This window comes from Hippoglossus hippoglossus, chromosome 3 (assembly GCF_009819705.1).
Source record: "Hippoglossus hippoglossus isolate fHipHip1 chromosome 3, fHipHip1.pri, whole genome shotgun sequence".
In the NCBI taxonomy this organism is placed as follows: Eukaryota; Metazoa; Chordata; class Actinopteri; order Pleuronectiformes; family Pleuronectidae; genus Hippoglossus; species Hippoglossus hippoglossus.
Window position 1 is genome coordinate 14,983,140 of NC_047153.1, and position 18,380 is coordinate 15,001,519.

At 39.9% G+C, this 18,380-nt stretch overlaps 1 protein-coding gene across 11 annotated transcripts in view; it reads right to left on the reverse strand.

Annotated features, from left to right (window-relative positions):
- Positions 1-3,727: 3,727 nt before the first annotated feature.
- The window catches only part of tcf12 (transcription factor 12), a 71,449-nt gene continuing 56,796 nt past the window's right edge, over positions 3,728-18,380 (reverse strand). For 2 of the 11 annotated variants that reach the window (XM_034576032.1, XM_034576075.1), the window contains 9 exons: positions 17,243-17,387; positions 13,242-13,315; positions 11,412-11,483; positions 10,747-10,938; positions 7,909-8,020; positions 7,645-7,810; positions 7,035-7,264; positions 6,736-6,889; positions 3,728-6,239 (listed from right to left, as the gene is read on the reverse strand). In XM_034576032.1, coding sequence (XP_034431923.1) covers positions 6,747-6,889; positions 7,035-7,264; positions 7,645-7,810; positions 7,909-8,020; positions 10,747-10,938; positions 11,412-11,483; positions 13,242-13,315; positions 17,243-17,387 — 1,134 coding nt within the window. In that variant the 3' untranslated portion in view covers positions 3,728-6,239; positions 6,736-6,746. Of the gene's footprint in view, positions 6,240-6,735; positions 6,890-7,034; positions 7,265-7,644; positions 7,811-7,908; positions 8,024-10,746; positions 10,939-11,411; positions 11,484-13,241; positions 13,316-17,242; positions 17,388-18,380 lie in introns of all 11 variants that reach the window. The other 9 variants (XM_034576060.1, XM_034576084.1, XM_034576039.1 and 6 more) reach the window with 8 other exon arrangements.

Consider the following 18,380-nt stretch of genomic DNA (forward strand, 5'->3'; position numbering starts at 1 on the left):
AACATTACTTTTATATAGTTTAACTTATATAGATGTACTAACTCCTGTGTAGAGCATGTATGTGGATCTATTGAACTGTCATAAAGTGATGTTACATCAATACTTCACTTAAAAAGAGGAAACATGAGACAAAAGAAGTATTAAAAATAACAAATCAATAGATAAACCTTGGCACGGCTCGGTTCGGCCCAGCAGAGTCTGTACAGGCTGCAGGACACAGGCTGTATGTGGGATCTGATACTCACTATATGTTTATTACCTTTTTATGTTCTTTGAACTATATAAACTAAATATTAAACTACAGACAGACTGAGAAAGTAATGCCAGGTTTGCGTTAGGAAGACGCAGGCCCAACAGGTTATTTTTGCTATTTGGTTGTTAAAAAAAAAAAAGGAAAACAAGAATATTTTGAATTATTAAAACATTTGGGAGAATGAAATAATAAGTTACACACTTTAACCTCTTGAATTCATGTTAATTTCTTGTGCAGACTAATGTTTTTATGAATTATTTAATCCCCCAGGGGCTTTTATACATGAGTTTGCTCGCCTCATGCAGGATGAAGGATTAATTATTTGCACTCTGCATAAATGCATAAATGCAGCTGCATGTCTTTAAAAGCGAGAGCGTCATCTAGTGGTTAGTAGGTGACCTGAGTGAGGTCAGTTAATGAGAAGCTGTGCTGAGGGTGGGGCTGCTGCACACACACACACAACCGGACACACACTATAACAGTAAACCATCACAACAGATAGACCTGGGGTGCTCAGGTAAATGGTGAGAGTCCAGTACAGCAACAATAAAAAACAGGAGGAGTTTTTTGTTTGTTTTGTTGTTGATGTTGAAAAGCTGTTCTCAAGAGGTTTCTAATAATTCACTTCCATAAAAAGAGCTGAACGAAAAATCACACATACAATAAATACCACAGTAACACAAAGGCAGTTTTCCTTTACAAACATTTCAGGTACACAGCTTTAATATTTCCCAACCCTATCATACTTTACACTCAGTATAATTTCCCGCATAAGTACCTCCAACTTCACAACGAGTATTTTGAATAAAACAACTTCTCTAAAGATTTTGCAGTTCCTGAAAAGCAGCACTGTAACGCTCACCCTCTTACGCTGAGATCATGAAGAAATGATCATACCAATATTACTGTATTGAACTGCATTAAAATGAAGGCCCTGCTGACCACTAGCCTTTGTCGTGGCCCACTGTTTATATTTGTGTCCGCAGAGAGGCCGAGCAGCACCACAGCCTTTAATCTGAGCTCTGTGCCACTGTGTTGAGTTACAGCAGCACACAATGAGAGCTCTGTTCTCTGCAGACGTGCCACAGCTGGGACCTCTGGGCATGCCCAGTACGCTGCTCGCTCTTATTCTGGTCAAACAGTAAGGAAGGTCACAGGGAACCAAGCTGTAGTGTTCATATTGAGTTTGCTGCATTTATTATTGTTCCATTGTTGTGATTTTCTTAAAAACAACGTAATGGAAAAAATCTGTCACTGAACCTGAGTGGGAGGCAAAAGTCACCACTGAAAACAATGTGGTGAACACATGGCCCCTTCCCTCATGGTCTTCCATGTTGTTTCAATTAGTCAGTCAGTCAGTCAGTCAGTCAGTTAGTTAGTTAGTTAGTCATCTAGCTCTGGTCATACAGGACAAAAGTAATTCAATAGGTGGAGAATTACAAATTTGGTATGTAACATTTTCCTCTTCTTCCAAGGGAGGCTAACTCAGCAGAGAACTTTCTAGATAAAAGTAGTTCTCCATCATGCAGGGGCGGATCCAGGGGCAGGGCCAGGGGCCTCTGGCCCTATCTGAAATCGGATTGGCCCCTAAAGTGCCCCTGTCCTGTCGGTCTTTAAAAAATAGTAACTTGCAAACATGACTAACAATAAATATGAAAATTGGTTAAGAATTTTTATTTTCTAAGCTATTTTAAGAACCCACTGTGCTTGAGCAAGGAACACTTTTTTATATATATTCAATGATTTGTGGCTTCGCTCAAAGCTGTAGAGCAAACAGTGAACAAGGAGTGACTTAAATGTGCATCTTACTGAATCAGGACTCGTGCATGGACGTTGGTCATATCATCTGCCCCTCTGTGTAAATTAAAGGAGACAGATGAAGCCTCCTATTGGCTCTAGCAGAGCGCACATGTATGTTATACAGAATAGGGCCTGTGGAGTTTGTCCCCTATTACTTACAAGAGATCAATGATGACTTGAATGTACATTATGACTTGTGAGCTTTGTTTTAAAACCAACCTGAACAATGTGAACCTGTCCTTTAATTCCTTCAATGTGCTGTTATTGGTCTTGTAAATTTTAATAGTATGTCAACAATGTTTGTGGTCTGAGAGCATCCACCATGGGCGTAGGCCTATTGTAATGATTTATCACTTTATTACATATATGTTTTATGGTTGATTGTGATTTTATTGCTTTACTACACTATAGTTTCAGTGTTGAATCTTTAAGTTGTGATTAGAAACTGAAACAAAGAGAGAGAACAGAAAACATGAAGCATGTCTGGTGGCAGAGAAGTGGATGATCTAACTGTTCGGGGGAGCAGAAGGAGCAGGAAGCTTTTTTGGTCGCGCTTCAAGGACGCGAGCCAAAGACTTTCTGTCAGTTGGCCCAGCAGCCATGACAGGAAGTCAGCCTTCAGACTTGGTGGTCCCACTCCTACAGAACACATGCACACCCACCACCGTCACCATTGGCCCAACACACTCACATCTCCTCTGTTTCTTTCTCTGCAGGGAGTTTTGAGAGATGACAGTCATGATTTACGTTGCTTCACTGTGCTCACCACAGACAGAACAGCAGTCAGCAGTTTTCCTCCCGAGTGTCACCTCTGACAGAAAACTGAACTGGGATCAGACCCCTCAGGATGTGATGAGCTATCTCACGCTCGCATCTGCAGCAGCGTAATTCTGTGCAGATGTACATGAGGCTGAGATTTACAGCACCACAGTCCTGCAGGTTCAGAGCAGCATTCTCACAACACTGTTGGGATTGATTAGCAGATTCAGTGAGGCAGTTTACGGCTGCGAGTATAAAAATAATTTATTAGCAACTACAGTTTGTATATTTCATAATGGCTGCATTCAGTTCATTCCTGCTTTTCAGCTCATTTACTTGTGTTTTTTTGCTTTTGCATTAAGAGGATTCATGTCAAAATATTGTGAATGTGAATAAAGTCCCACTGAAACATAAAAAATCAACTGGTCCCTAAATATCAATTTTATTTCTATTGTAAATAAATATTCATATTTTTTGCCTTTTGCTGGAATGGCTTTCATACAGATATTTGTCTTCATCCTGCATGAATCTAAATATGAACAACAAAGGAGCATGGCAAATGTACAGTACACTGCTATCACACTTTATTAAAAATAGAAACATATATATTCATAGTACTTTTCATACAGACTACAATGGTCCACTGGCATTATTTAAAATAATGAGACACATACTATAAAACACTCGTTTGGCCTAAATTCACTGTAGAATTGTCTTTAAAAAATAAAACAAAAAGATAATAAGAAGGGCTAAATCCTCCCCCGTGTTTCTGAGCTCATCCTGCTTCATCCTTCATGTTTATTTCATAAAATAAAACTTTATGGAGAGGAGATCACTTACGCATGGAGAATAGATGACAGAAACAGAAACAAACATGTTCGCTCAGTGAGAGAAATAAATGCACATACAACTGAGTTTAAAAAAAGATGGCACATTTATTGCAACATAAATGTTATATACATTGTTTTTCTGTTGAAAAAGACAAATTTCCGTTGCCGCAGTTTTGTTTTGAATGTGCATCGACAATACCTTTTAATTTGACACAAGAACAATTCTTTTATCATTTAACGAATCTTTAATGAGACTGAAGAATTAGATGCAAGTCGCACTTTTAGGAATCTGGAGCTCGTACGACACCTTTTTAAGTTCAAGACTACGAGCAACAATTAATTTCATGCTCTTGAGATGCCATTTGTATTTTTCTCATAATAATGGACAGGTTATGGTAAATAACCGTACATTTTACTATCTAATATAGTAAAATAAAGTAAGAAACTTTTTACTCAAAACCTTTGCTTTCAAAAATCTAGAAAGAGTAATATTTAGAATTCAAGAAATATTCTTACAGTATTATTGTATAAAAGACTAACTACAGTGAAAAATAAGCCAAATGTTTTTTTTTTCCTTTTTTGATTTCCTTTTTTATATATTATACAAGGGAAAGCATCTGGGAATACAGCAAAGTCTAACTTGGCAGACAGAAGCAAAGAAATGAAGGACAGGAAATAAAAAAAAATGAAGGAAAGAGAGCAGGAAGTGACAAACATTATACCCTCAATCAAAGTCTGCCAACATGAATACAAGCTTTTGAATACTGAAATGAAGAACAAGGCCATATTCAGTCTGATGATATACAAAAAAAAACTGCTTAGGTTTGTTTTACAAAAACAAAACATTTGTTAAACGGTAAATATGTCATGTAAACTCTTGTTGTGGCATCTTTTGTAATTTAAGTCCCTTATTTGTGCAGAATACTTATTCTGAATGTGGCAGCCTTGTTTAAGGTGTAGATAATGATAATGATAGGAGACAATATACAAAGAAATAAATGGAATATAAAGCAAGTCTTAAGACCAAAGACTTAATAAAAGGAGAAACGTAAAGCATGCACACGCATAGGAAAAAACTAAAGAAAGCCATGAGCAATGTCTTGAAACATAAAAAAATCCTGATAACTGTTTTTGTTCAATATTATGTTACACTATGATATTTAACAAAAACAAATGATGTGTCGAGTCTGGTTTACTGTATCGAGTATATCACAGCTTGGATCAAAACACTGAAAAATAACTTAGATGTTCTCTGTGTATTATAAAGCTGGAAGCCTAAAGAAAGGACCGGTTAAAACACAAATAAGTATAACTAACTGTAACTGCTTTTAAAATTGTATGTCTTGCGATATTAACAGAAAAGAAAACAGAAAAAGTGGATCTATCTTCATCAGGCCAGGATAAAGTGTGGTCGTCGTTTTTTATTTGTTTGAATTCTTCTTCACTTCTTCATTAAGCAATCTTTCTATAGCTAGTGGCGGAAAAAAATGTAAAAAAAAGAAAGAAAGAAAAAAGCCTCTTGTGTGCTGACGTCAGGAGCGTGTAACTGTCAGGAGGCTGAACAAAGACGTGAATCAGAGGAAATGTGTCACCGCTTACATTTAACACTATATGGCGACGGAAGCCGAAGGGCGGTGAAGTCCACTTGTCCTTTAGTTAAGACACTAACAATATGCAGGGAATGCTAAGGTTCTGTATTTTCACTGCTCACTACCGAGGAAAAGAGACGGACTAAATCTGAGCTTTCAGTCAAACTAGAGTTTGCCACTTGTCTGTCACCTACAATATTGTTGATGCTAATGCAGTCGGGCCTATTGCTCCACTGGTCAGTAGCACGGAAACCCATCTAAACTATGCAGAAATAGTTTTGGTAACAGATGTGGCCGGTGGCAGAATGAATAAAATATAAATATAAATAATATAGTCTCTTTTTTTTTTGTTTTAATGGGGCGCTTTAGTCTTTCAGTTCTAAAAGCTAATGATAATTTTTAGTCATCACTCTAAACTGGCCAATAAATTAATCTCAATCTCGTAAGTGCTCAAATATTTCCCCCTCATTCAACCCGGACTCGCCGAAGATCTAGCAGGGTGGAGTGCTCCGTTTTAATGGTGACACTGGCAAACTATAGACTGAAAAGCTGCATACTTCTTAGATGTACTTAACTTTCCCTTTAGACATACACTTTATAGCTCAATAACATAATAAATAGAAAAAAAAGAAACAGACAAACAAAAAACAATTGCTGTTTTACAATGCATTCGTCAATTCAGTTTAGGCACGAGGCAATTTCCACACAGGGTTTGAGGAGATTGCGAGTCTCTGATTGTTCAGAAGCAACACACTTCTTGCAGACAGTGATATGTGCTGATGATTTTTCTTTGTGGGGAGAATTTTTGCGAATGGAAACTGGTCACAGGGAGCTGGATGCTTGGTTCTTTCTCTGTCTTATAGGACTGGATTCTGTTAAGTCTTGTGGTTTTGCTTCAAGTGGTGTGTCTCCTCCAATTGGTGTCACAAACTCTGTGAGTCCCGTCTGTCGCTGGGAAGCAAGGTCACCGACTCCAAACGGGACCGAAATGATGTGGATCACTTTGATCTGGAGAGAGGAGACGAGAAATACACTAATTAGAGGTGATCGTCAATAATCACACTACAACTACATTCATAAATATCATCAATATTTTATGTCAAAGTGCTACTGATACTGTCTGACATATATATATATATATATATATATATATATATATATATACAGTTTGTCAGCATAAAAATAATCAGCAACTAAATGGTGAGTTGATAAAATCATTCATCATTCAACAATCAGCCAAACACTGTTTAGCTACTGTAGGAAAAATAAACAAACAAACAAAACAAATCAATAAAATGACTTTACAGATCAATAAGGTCTACAAATGAATTTAAACCAACATTTAAAAAGATACAAATAATTCAAAAATAAAATGAGTTTTCGAGAAGACAAAAGAAGATAATAACTTTGCCTAAGATTCTCAGATTAAATTATTTAATTAATGAAGAGTCCCCAGGTGAATTAATACTGAAAGTAATGGCGAGTTGCAGGAAGTGAGAGTTACCTGTCTGCTACTCAGAGGTGGCCCATGGGGTTGGATGCGTCACTCAGGCCTGGATGACCTCCTGTGTGGCCGTGATGGGCGTCACCGGAGCCCCCAGCAACCTTCTCCTCCTCCCTTCTCTTAAGGCAGGCTGCTTTGGGGTTCAGATTCCGCTCTGTAAGTTCATGGGGACAGGAATCAAACTTTGAGGATGTGACACACAAATTACCACATGCAAGAACATTATGAGGAAACATTAAGCGTTGTTGAAGCATCAGCATTTGATGTTGTGACAAAGCGTGCGCTAGCTGGACACTGACCCCTGACTTGCTGCTCCAAGCTGAGTATGACAGCCACAGCCTGATGGAGGATGAGCAGTTTAGTTTGGGGCTTCTCGCTCTTCAGGTGCTGTTGGCACATGCGCCCCAGCTCCTTGAAGGCCCCGTTGATGTCTCGCACCCTCAGCCGTTCACGGGCGTTGTTAGCCATCCTTCTCTCACGCTCCCGTTCAGCCTTCTGCTCCGGATTCAGCCCCTCATCTTCATTGATACTGTGGGTGGAGGAGAAATCCAGCAGAATGTCACATCTGGTTTATAACTAAATGCTCCAAACAATACATATACTGTAAATTGAGACTAAGGAACAAAGAAGTATTCACCTCTCTCCCTCTGACTGAAAGTGGAATAATAGTGCTATCAGCAAAGATAAATGAATTTGACACTCTCCTGCCCAGGCTTTATCATCACTTTCTGCAGTGTTACTTTTTTTAGAAAACATCAGAGTGAATTGTGGATTGAAAATAAAACCGAGGATCAATCCTCAAGGTTTCAGTTCAAATAATAATTTTCTGACACCTAATCAAACATTAGATAATTTCTAATTGTTTGACTTTGGAAAATATTTTGTGTTTGCGTCTCGACGTGTTCGTACCTCGTGCGTGTGCCTGATCTGGGGGTATTCATATCTCTTCTATCGCTCTCGTCATCCGACTTGTCGTCTGCGGAGAAGCTGTCGTGCATGTCGTCCTTGTCATGTTTCTCCATCTTCAGCTCCAGGCCGGCGGGCAGCTGGCCAGCCAGGGCTGAAGCAAGACCTGCTGAAGACAATGTAAACATAGACATAAAGAAATAAACTCATCAATGTCTATATAATGTTATGTCTGAGACACAGTAAGTCTGCAGGGTTGCACCAGACCTCTGAATGTTTCCAATTGGTGGTTGAGTTCTGCGCTGGACGTGGAGCCGGCACTGGGCAGGCCTCCATGGCTGTTGTTCAGGCTGGCAGCATCGTCAGCGTGGGCACCACCCTGCTGCAACACAGACAGGAAGGACATGTGACAGGAAGCAGACACGCTCAGGAGAGGGGGCACAGAATAGTCAAGAGCGGAGAGAACAGCCAAATGTAAAAGATCCACTTGTTCTAAACAGAAAAAATAATCATGGCGATGCCATCGTCAGTGACATGGTCCATCCACACAGGTCAAGGATTTAACTTTTAATATTAAATAACAACTAATGGCTTTTGAAATGTTGATAAAATTCAGATTGGATGCTATTTGCAGTCTGTATCTATTCATATGAAAAGTTCATGGTCTACTGAGTCATACAAATCTATCCTTCTCAACACTTGGGGGTGCTTTGGTGATTTGTTTCAAAGTAGAATGCTGTCCCATGCATAACCATGAGTGGAAAACATAAAAATAAAAGCAAATAAAAGACCCATGTAACAATAGTTTCAAAGAAAATATACTTTATTACACATTATGGAAAATGTTCCCTTTTATGTTACATTATACTTCACTGCTGTGACGTTCTCCGTCTCTGGGACCACAACAGAGAACATGTCTGTTTCTCATGTCTCCAATGAGACAAATCCTCAAGCTCATCCCACTCAGTCCGACCATTTCCTTTTTTTATTTCATCTACAATCACAACATAAAACTGGTCAGCTCCCACCATGTTATACCCTCCTACTTCCTGAGGTTTACCACATGTTCTCCAGCTATTTGATTCCCTCTCTGGGAAACCAGGGAGAGGCGGGGAATCCTCACAGAGGGTGGAGGGAATCTTCCCTGTTTCTTGTGGAATGTGATCCCCAGTCACTGTTGGCCTCTGTTAACCCCACCAGCCCCCAGACCCTCCCCTTCCTCAGCGCTACGCTAATCTTTGCTGTGCTCTCAACAGGTGTCCAAACAACTCTTTGTCTGGTGAAGGAGGAGGGAAAACCGGGGCTCTGGCAAGAAAAGAACGCTGCCATTTTCATGGCTGGGCCTGATTAGCATACAGCTGAGGAGCTCTATTTGGGTGGAGGCCGCGGGTTCAGACACACGTTTCCAACGATTCAGATCTCCTCAGTTGTTAAAAAGAAGCAATGAGAAAGGGAGGAAGGGGTAGAGGGTGGAGTGTCAGTCGGAGTAAAAAGCCTTGGGCTGTGCTGGTCAGTCCCGTCTGACGGGACCTCTCTCCACACAGGAAGTACTGTTAGTGCAGACACAGTATGTTCTATCTCACAGTCGCAGTCGGTCAACATCACTGCCACAGCCCAGCTCTCTTTAACAAATACATCAAACTGAGCTCTTCTGACAACCACAGACAAATTCTTGTTCAGGGACAAACCAAGCTTCTCTGAAAGATCCAGCAGCTTCAGCATCAATGTCCAAACAAGCAGAGACCGAAAACACACTGAACTCCAACAAACCGAAACTTTAGAGGCTTTTCAAATACATTCATACTGGCAACACTGGACCAGAGACAGGAAGTGAAAATCCTGATAAGAAGAAGGAACAAAATACAGTTCACCTTTATTGATCATGAAAAGCCCAAATGACAGTTGAAATTAATTAAATATTTTTTTAATTTAAAAACATGTTTGTTGCACTAACTTACAGCTGAGCATCAGAAGGGAATATCTTATATCAACGTGTGTGTGTTGAGTGATTATTTAATTCTCCTTACAAGCAAAATACCAAACATTCTTTAGCTCCAGCTTCTTGATTGTGAAGATTTGCTGCTCTTCTTCCTCTAATCTGATAACGAACAAGCGACTTGACGATATAATCATCGAAAAAAAAATTGTAATGAGCATTTTAAATTTGGAAATTTTGCAAACTAAGCAATTAATTAATAATGACAATAATAGTATAGTTAGAGCTTTTAAAAGTAAAATAAAAAAAACTGATAATACTTGAATGGAATCATTTTAATAAAGAAATATTTAAAATGAATATGTCGGTGTTTTCATCTGATAAAAAGCATAAAACTGTGCAGCTTAACTTCTACAAAACCACATGTAAATTTGTTCTGTATCTGATGGTTATATCTAATTTAATGTTTATCATGGGAGAAATAAATACGACTTAAAATAACAAATTACTAAATCTGTTTATCTTTCCTTCTGTGACTTTTCCTTTCATCATTTGATACCAGTAACTTCCCAGTAAAAGTAGCCTGATCATCTACTTATTAAAAGTGAATCAGCATTGTTTCTTTTTGTATTATTGCATGTGACCCATATTATTTTCAAACACCTCCAGATTACAGTTGGACGAGCCGTAACGCTTTAATTTCCACTGCAGATGTCTTCAAATCTCTTGGCTTTTTAAAGTGAAATACCTCAGATGGAGGATGAGTGAACACATCATGATTTATACTGAGTCCTGCTCTCCCCTGAGTCTCCGAAAGGCTTTGACTTTGACTCTAAAAAGAGTGCAACACACAAACACTTCCTTCACCAAAGCTCAACTTCACTCCATTACGCCTGTTTTTCTCATTTCTCTTCCACCCTTGTGTAAACAGCCGCTCTCGAGAGGAGGTTGAGGCTTCGGCCAGCTATTACACTTATGGAAAATATGTCAGGATAAATTCGACTGTTCATGTGTGGGAAAATGTCTAGTTTTTACTCATGCTAGGAAATCTGTTTTTAACAGGTGGGTGGGGCTTCATTTGTTGATGAGTCAGAAAAATACCAATAAAAAAATGTGTTTTCTCTCTGGCCTCATGCAACACTCTAAACACACAGAAAACTTTCTCATACCATCGCTGCTGTCCGACTTGGAACCAATGCCGAGGCGGGGAAGTTAGCTCCAATGGCTGCCATTGGCCCATTTTGCGCCTGTCCCAGCAGACTGTGTATGTCGCTGGGCAGACTGGTAGTGGAGCCCACTGCATGGTTCCTCAGAACAAGGATTGCATCATCCAATCTGTCCAGACGGTCCTCCATTCGAGACTGGAGGGACCGGAGGGATTGAGGAGCGCAGGGTTAGGGAGAGGGAGAAGAGAGGAAAAGAAGGACAGAGCAGCTTAGTATAAGCACATAAGGACTAAAATTGAAAACACTGATTGTGTGGTGTGGACTTGGAAACAACAACAAAAAACTGAAACATAAGATAAAGAAGGCAATTCAAATGCAAGATCAACAGAGCCATTCCAGCTTGAGGTGTAGAAGTCGTCATGCATTTTAACTGAATAACAGACAGATGCGCTTGAGGTGCTTCAACAATTATTTAGAATTTAACTGCACCTAAGATGATTACTTCAAGCTGGAGAAGCTTAAAATACAACATAACATGACAATATGGCAACAAAAAAAAAAATGAAACTGCATTTCACTGTGAGGGTTATGGACTGCAGGTCGAGCAAAATGAGGAACGCAAAGATGTATGAAACATGTAGTGATTAAAGGCTCTATCTGAAGAGTACCTCGCAGACATCCTTTAAGAAAGACATGGCATCATGGAGATGCTCATGCAACTGCTGATGAACTCTGTTTTTCTGGCAAAGTCAAATAAGAATGAGAGAGGATTATGAGAAAAGATCAGTATCTATAAATCTACGAGAAACACACTGTGGAAAGATTGTTTCTGTAAAGACGCAGACAAGAAGCAAGCATGCAGCATCAGACCATTCACTCTATGGACATTTTAGTTGTTTACATTTAACAACCCTTAAACATTATAGGTCACATCTTCAACTTCACATTTACTATTGTGCACAAACGTTTATTTGCACAACTGGCTTCAAAGCGTTGTGTTTTGTTATTTCTCTTTTGGAATAAATGTAATTCCTGTGTTGTCCATTGTCCGAGTCACCTTACGCCATAAATATAATGCATTTCTCTTGGTTATATTTCTAAAATCAAGCCATGATTTCCAATAAATCGAATTAATATGAAGCAATTGACCACTTTACAAGAAAGATTTGTGGCTACTTTTCACAATACAGAAGTCTAATCTAATATAAAATAGTGTCAGTGGCCCAAAACCACTAACAAGATCAGTCATTATGTCTGTAATCAAATTGTTCACTGGCTTGATTAGACAGTTGTGCATCACTTTCATAGAACTACCAAGACTCTCTAATGTCCCAAATAGTTCTGACTCAACTACCTATGAACCATGATCCTTGCTTTTATTACAGTACACGCCCCCCCAAAAAAATCCTGACAACATTAAAACAGTAATATAAGTCATTTTAAACCACTAATGATAAATGACTCTGGAATATTTGAATACTATTTAATTCCATTAGTCATGCAGTTACGATTCAAATTAGGGGTTGCACATTTTTTCCATTATGGCCCACAGGTTGTCAACAGCCTGTGAGATGAGTTATCTAACACTATTCACTTTGATCGTGACCTTGACTTATCTACGGTGGCCACAAAACAAAGCTTGTGCCAGAGTGTGAGGAAACATCTACGTGGTTCGTGTTCTGTGTCCTCTTCACAAGCCGTTGGCTGAGTGAAGGGAACTATGTGATAAGGCTGCAGCTGGACTCTGGCCTTATAAAGTCATGTCCAATATTATTAACAGCTTTGGGATTTAACAATAAATGTGAGTAAAATGTGGATTTTGCAGCAGTATCTCTCTGCATCCTCCCTTTATTGATTTTCAGGAATCACCAAAGCTTACAGCTCCGAGGACGTGCAGCAGAGCAGCAGAGTAACTAACACCAGGCAGCTTTTGAAAATGGCAGACATATCTGTGGGTTCAAAACGAAAATGGACAATATGTAAACGATAAAAAACACCACAATTAACACTGGTTAAGACCATGGTCTGTCTTTTTTTTATAGTTTATTTATTACAAAATCTGTTTGTACTGCTGTTACGTGAGCCCCATAATTAAATATTCTTACATTAAAGAGCAGGGGATGTAAATACATGACATGCATCACGGAGCAGGTTACATGAAAGGTGATCTGTGGCTCTGGCCGCGTGGCAGCAGAGGAATCCTGAAGATGTGGTTCAGCAAACAGCTGTCACCCCGACACCAGCCCCCTCAACTAAACCCAACCCCCCAACTGTCATCCCCGCCCTGGCGCTCGGAGCAGAGGACAGATGGCAAGCCCCAAGAGACAGGTATTGTTCAGTTTGGTTATTCCTCTAACCCCCCCCACCCCTTCCCCCAGCAAAACATTTGTCGGACAGGAATCTCCCTGAAATGCTAGCTGGGTCCTTCATGAGTAACGGATCCAAAGTGAGCATCCATCATAACGTGGGCTCACTGATACAGAGGACAGCGATCTTACCAATGAGTGAAGGGAGTTCTCATAATTCGGAGAGGAGGGGGTCTGTCCGCTAGCACGGGGCCACTGGTGGTTACCTAGGGAGAAACAAAAGAGATTTAGCAGAGGTCAACTTTAGAAATCCCCTTATTCCGTTATACATCATCATGGCTGATTGCTGTATCCTTCCTCACTGGGTGCACCGATACACTGCTAACTGACACACACAATAACAGGCAGCCATCACACACTGACATCCTGATTTTCTGGTTTCTTGTTGTTCTACATGAGATATTTTTATCTTTCTGGACTCAACTGCATCACTTCCTGATGGCTGGACTGCATCCTGAAAACATGAGCCAGCGGAGAGTTTGTTCATTTCACGCCCACTTCCATACTGTGCAGATGTACGCTGCATCTGCACATTAATAAGCATTGCTATGAGAGCCTGGAGAACAATGTGACCACTGACTAATCTGACACTAGTTTTCCTTCACACTCCTTTGTGGAAACTTAAAGTCGATATAAACACAGTGTGACCAAAAATGCAGTGTTTGAACAGTGTTTCGACACATGGCCTTCATCAGGGGTTTTTTGATGAAGGAAATATGCAAAACATCTGGATTCAGTCAGCTGGTATTGTTGAGTTATGTTCCTCATTAGGTTTTCGTCAGACACTTATATGAATGGTGATATAGTCGCAACATACTCAGTGTGTCTCAGTGTGTATTTTTACAGGATTCTCATTGGGAGTATCACTGCTTCATTTGTACTAATTTGTCTCATGAAGCCAAATCTACTTTGGCACATTCCCTATTTTCATTCCACACGAAAAATCATGCAATTTAGTCACATAATCTAAATAGAGAAATTTAAGATCCGAGGGATTACAATTTACCTTTGGCTGGAAGAAGTTCACACTGGATATAATACATTTACGTGAGCCAGAAAAAGTTAATCTGCAGGCCAGTGCAGGGAAGCGAATCAAGCTAATTTGATCTGGTGTCAATTAGAGCAAAGGAAAAGGAATCCACATCTGCTGATCACATTTCCAGCTGCAGAATTTCTTTCTTTCCTCTTTCTGAAGCGCAATCTTCCAACTAACCTGCCTGCCACGTGCAAGAGGAGGCAAAGCATTACAAAATCAAATAACCTTAATGGAATTTGACAAAAATGAACCTTTCCAGGTTATTTACAGGATAGGATGTCCGTGGGCCTTTCCAGCTCGCAGCACTCAGAGCTCTTCTGGTGTCCATTATTGGTGAAAAGATGCCAAACCCAGCCTACATCCTGGTGAATGGAGTCCACTGTAGCACACACTACAGATGGAGACTTTGTTTTGGGTATCTATCATTTAGTGTAACTCTAAAATCCCACTCTGCACTGTTCTCAACTTCTTCTAAAAGCAAGCCAGTGAAAAATGCAGAACAGGCTGAGGGGAGTCATTTAGGAGAGGGCTGGGGAATGCTGAGTGGGATCAAATTTTATTCACTCTTAATTTAAAGTTATCTAAAAGCTAAAAAAAGTGCAGAGTGGCATTCTGAGTCTCTTCTGTGAGGAGAGTGATGCAATATTTTAACACTAATTGCTCAGCGTTTGTCAAAGTTTTATGTGTTTATATCAAACACACAAAACCATCGTGTGCAAAAACCAGACTACCACGATAGAGAAAAAGCAACCGAGTATAACACAACTAATTAACAAACGTAAAATCACACCTCCGCTGAGCTCAAACTGTAAAACAAGTATTTACATTTATTCATTCCAGTGAAATTTCTCACTAAACCTCTGTGGTCTTCCTTACTTGAGTGTTCATGTTTCCTCACACACTCAGCCTTGGAGAAAGAAGACTTTAATTAAAAGACTATTAAAAGTGACTTTGGGAGAGGAAATGAAAAAGTCTCCCTGCCTCAGCCTTCTCCCAGGTGAATGAGACAGATACTCCACATGAGTCTCTACTGGCTGGCGGCTATGAAAAATTAGCCTGGGGCTTCGGTCCCCACGTGCACCGGAGAGGGCTAATTGAACAAACCAGTCGTGAGTAATGTGCTGTACATTGGTGTAATCCTAATGATGAATGGATTTGGTGGCTCACGTCAACAGCGAGCCAAATTTTGTGCCAGTTTTAAAGTTGTAAACCCAGAAGCACAGCTAGTGACACAATATCCATTTCCCCCCCAATTCCACATGTATTTATTTTAGGGTGCTGCTGTTGATTTATTCTATATAACATGACGGCCATTAATAAAAACTGACAGTGCATTACACTTTCTTATCATAAAAACTTATAGTTATAGCATGTATTTCCAGGTATTTTAACATTACATTGTAAAAAGTCTATACGTGCCATTGTTATGCTGTGAGGTGTGGTGTGCTGTACTGTAAAGAGGTCAAGAGGGAGATCTCCCTGTGCGGGGCCCTCATAGACCTCCTCATCAGCTGAGTCACAGCCACCCTCCCTTACCCACTGGCACATAAACAAGGCCTTTTGCAGCCTGGTTCGTGTTTGCGTGTCTGTCTGTCTGTGTGTGTGTGTGTGGGTGTGTGTGTGTGTGTGTGTCTCAGTGTGTGTTGGAGGGAACAGCTGTCCATGGGGCAGGGCAACAGCTGAGGATGAAGGGGGCACACATAGAGACAGCTGCCGCCACTCCATTACCACACATGACACAACTGTCCACTAAAGCAACACACCGGGCTTTCCCTTACTGTCTCGACTCATTTACTTTCCATTACTCTCTCCACGTCTCTGTCACCACATCAGAAAATGCAAATTCCTCAAAGACACATGTCTCTTGTTTTTTTAATGAACTAAATAACACAGTATATTACAAACAGGAACCTCCTTTAGTTGTATAGCTGTATAGGTTAGAAGAGACAGGGGTTCAGAGAGGTTAGTCTGCCTGTCCTCAGAAATCAACCTGACATAAAAGCACAAACTGCCAAGCACATATGTGGAAATGTGTTTTTTAAATGTATATTATTCCAAAGTAGGATGAGTGCCATGAGCCACTGTTATAAATCATAAAAATATGGATGACAGTTTTGCTAAAGAGGAAAATATGAAAAACGTTTAAACGCTTTCATTACAAGATTTCCAAATCCCTGCGCAACCTCAAAACCACAGCCCCGGTCTTTTTTTAAATTTACACTGTCATTTCAGGGGATGGTATATTTCAAAGATTTTAAAATAAAATCTAAGGCAAAACTTGTCTTTACACTGGATGTGATTTTACGAACATGAACAAAGCCCCCTCTAAAAAGCTGAGAAACTAGTCAGTGATTTCACCAGGAGTCAACATGAAGTACAACATGAAGTACATCCAAGCTAAAGTTCTGGACACTGGTGAAAGTGGTTTGTTAAAATCAGAACAAGTTTGCTAAACTGATTCATTATCAAGGATTTTCCTTTAGGGAAACTCACATAACTTTGTGTGTTCAGACATTGCAGATAGGAAGCAGCTGGTAGCTAAATATGGTACAAAGAACCACTTCTCTTTGTTGGCCTTGAGATTAATGTTTGATGTTTCTCATGAGAAACACGTTTAATAAAAGTTGTCTTGGTATGATCTGAAATACTAACTCATAACTGTTGTTTCCACGAATGTGCAGCCTCATCCCAGAATGAACTAAGCTGTCTTTTAGGATGGATTAATGTAAAAATGGCATTAACTGCCCAGGCATAGATAAAGCATGAGGATGAGTACCAAATGATTAGACCTACTCTAAAGCTAAAAGGGGTATTAAATTAAGTTTTGGGGAAAGTTTTCCAACTTCATTCTGCTTGGGCTTTATTCCGACTAATGCAGCATGTAGATAAAGTAATTAAATGAATTTAAGTCATATTCATGAAGGCCTCCTAATTAGCTCGACTCTTCCAGGACAAGGCTTAATTCTAGCAATGTGATGTGTGTCTGTCACTGGCTTTACAAAGCAGTTTCAAAGATGTATATTTTTTTATCCTACAGCTGGCATCTAAGTGTACATGAGGTGTGTATGATATAAAAATGGGAGGCGTGGCGGTGTACCTGGCCTTCCAGAGGGGGTGCCGGCTGCAGTCACCACGCTGCCAGCTGAGGCAGCTCCTGCTGTGGCTGTCAGAGGTGAAGGAGAACCCACTGGTGTTGACGGGTTGGAGGGGAAACTACTGCTAGTGTGGTCGGGTGAGTAAATCTGTGGAAACAGACAGAAAGAGAGAGTGTAAGTAAATAATAAAACATCACAGGTCGCTGTTTGGTTTTTACTTCGACCGAGGAGGTTATGTTTCCACCCCTGTCTGTAGGTTGGTTGGTTTATTTGTTGGTCAGTTGATTTGTCTGCAGGATTACACAAAAACTACAGAACGGATTTCCGCGAAACTTGGTGGGAGGATGGGACATGGGCCAAACCATTACATTTTATAATGGATGTGGACAGAGGAGCGTATCCAGGAATATTTTTTTATCTCTTTCTTTTACATTGCGAGATTACACTGCTGTTTTTTAAATTTTCACCGCTTTCTCAGGGGTAATTAATGGACCTTGATGATTGATATTTAGGGGATTGATATATATATAAGTGTGTGCAATTTGGTTAATATCTAAATAAAAATCCAGATCTAGCCAGTTGTAATCTGGAGACTTTTGCAGTCATTTGAAATATTTAATTCATTTGAATAATTAAAAAAGCACAATTGGTTGAATTAAGTCTGACAGTCTGAACATGACCCACAGCTGAAAGGTCAGTGTTTTACTCATGAAGAAACCCATAAAAACATGCAGGTTTATAGGGGCAGTTTGTTTTTCACTTGCACACGAGCTCAGTCCCTCTTCGAGTGACTCCAGTTATTATTCCACTGTGGTTTCAAGAAGCGCAGACGCCCAACCTGGAAACCCTGTTAAGCCTACAACAGAAAATATCATGGGCTGCGTGTCAGCCTGCACTAGATTCTATGGTGAGCCAGCCATAGATCAAAATCTAAAGCAGTATTTCAACGTTGTTTACTCATCTATTCAACTTATCTATTCAGTCCCTATTTTCTGCATGACGCCACAAACAGAGTCAAATTTACTTCAGTTGTACTGCTGTGATAATCACAGTAATGTTATTGTCTCGGTGCATCCTCTGCTAGGTTACACTGAGGTCACTGAGTTTAAGGATGACATGTCAATCACAAGGGAACGAGGA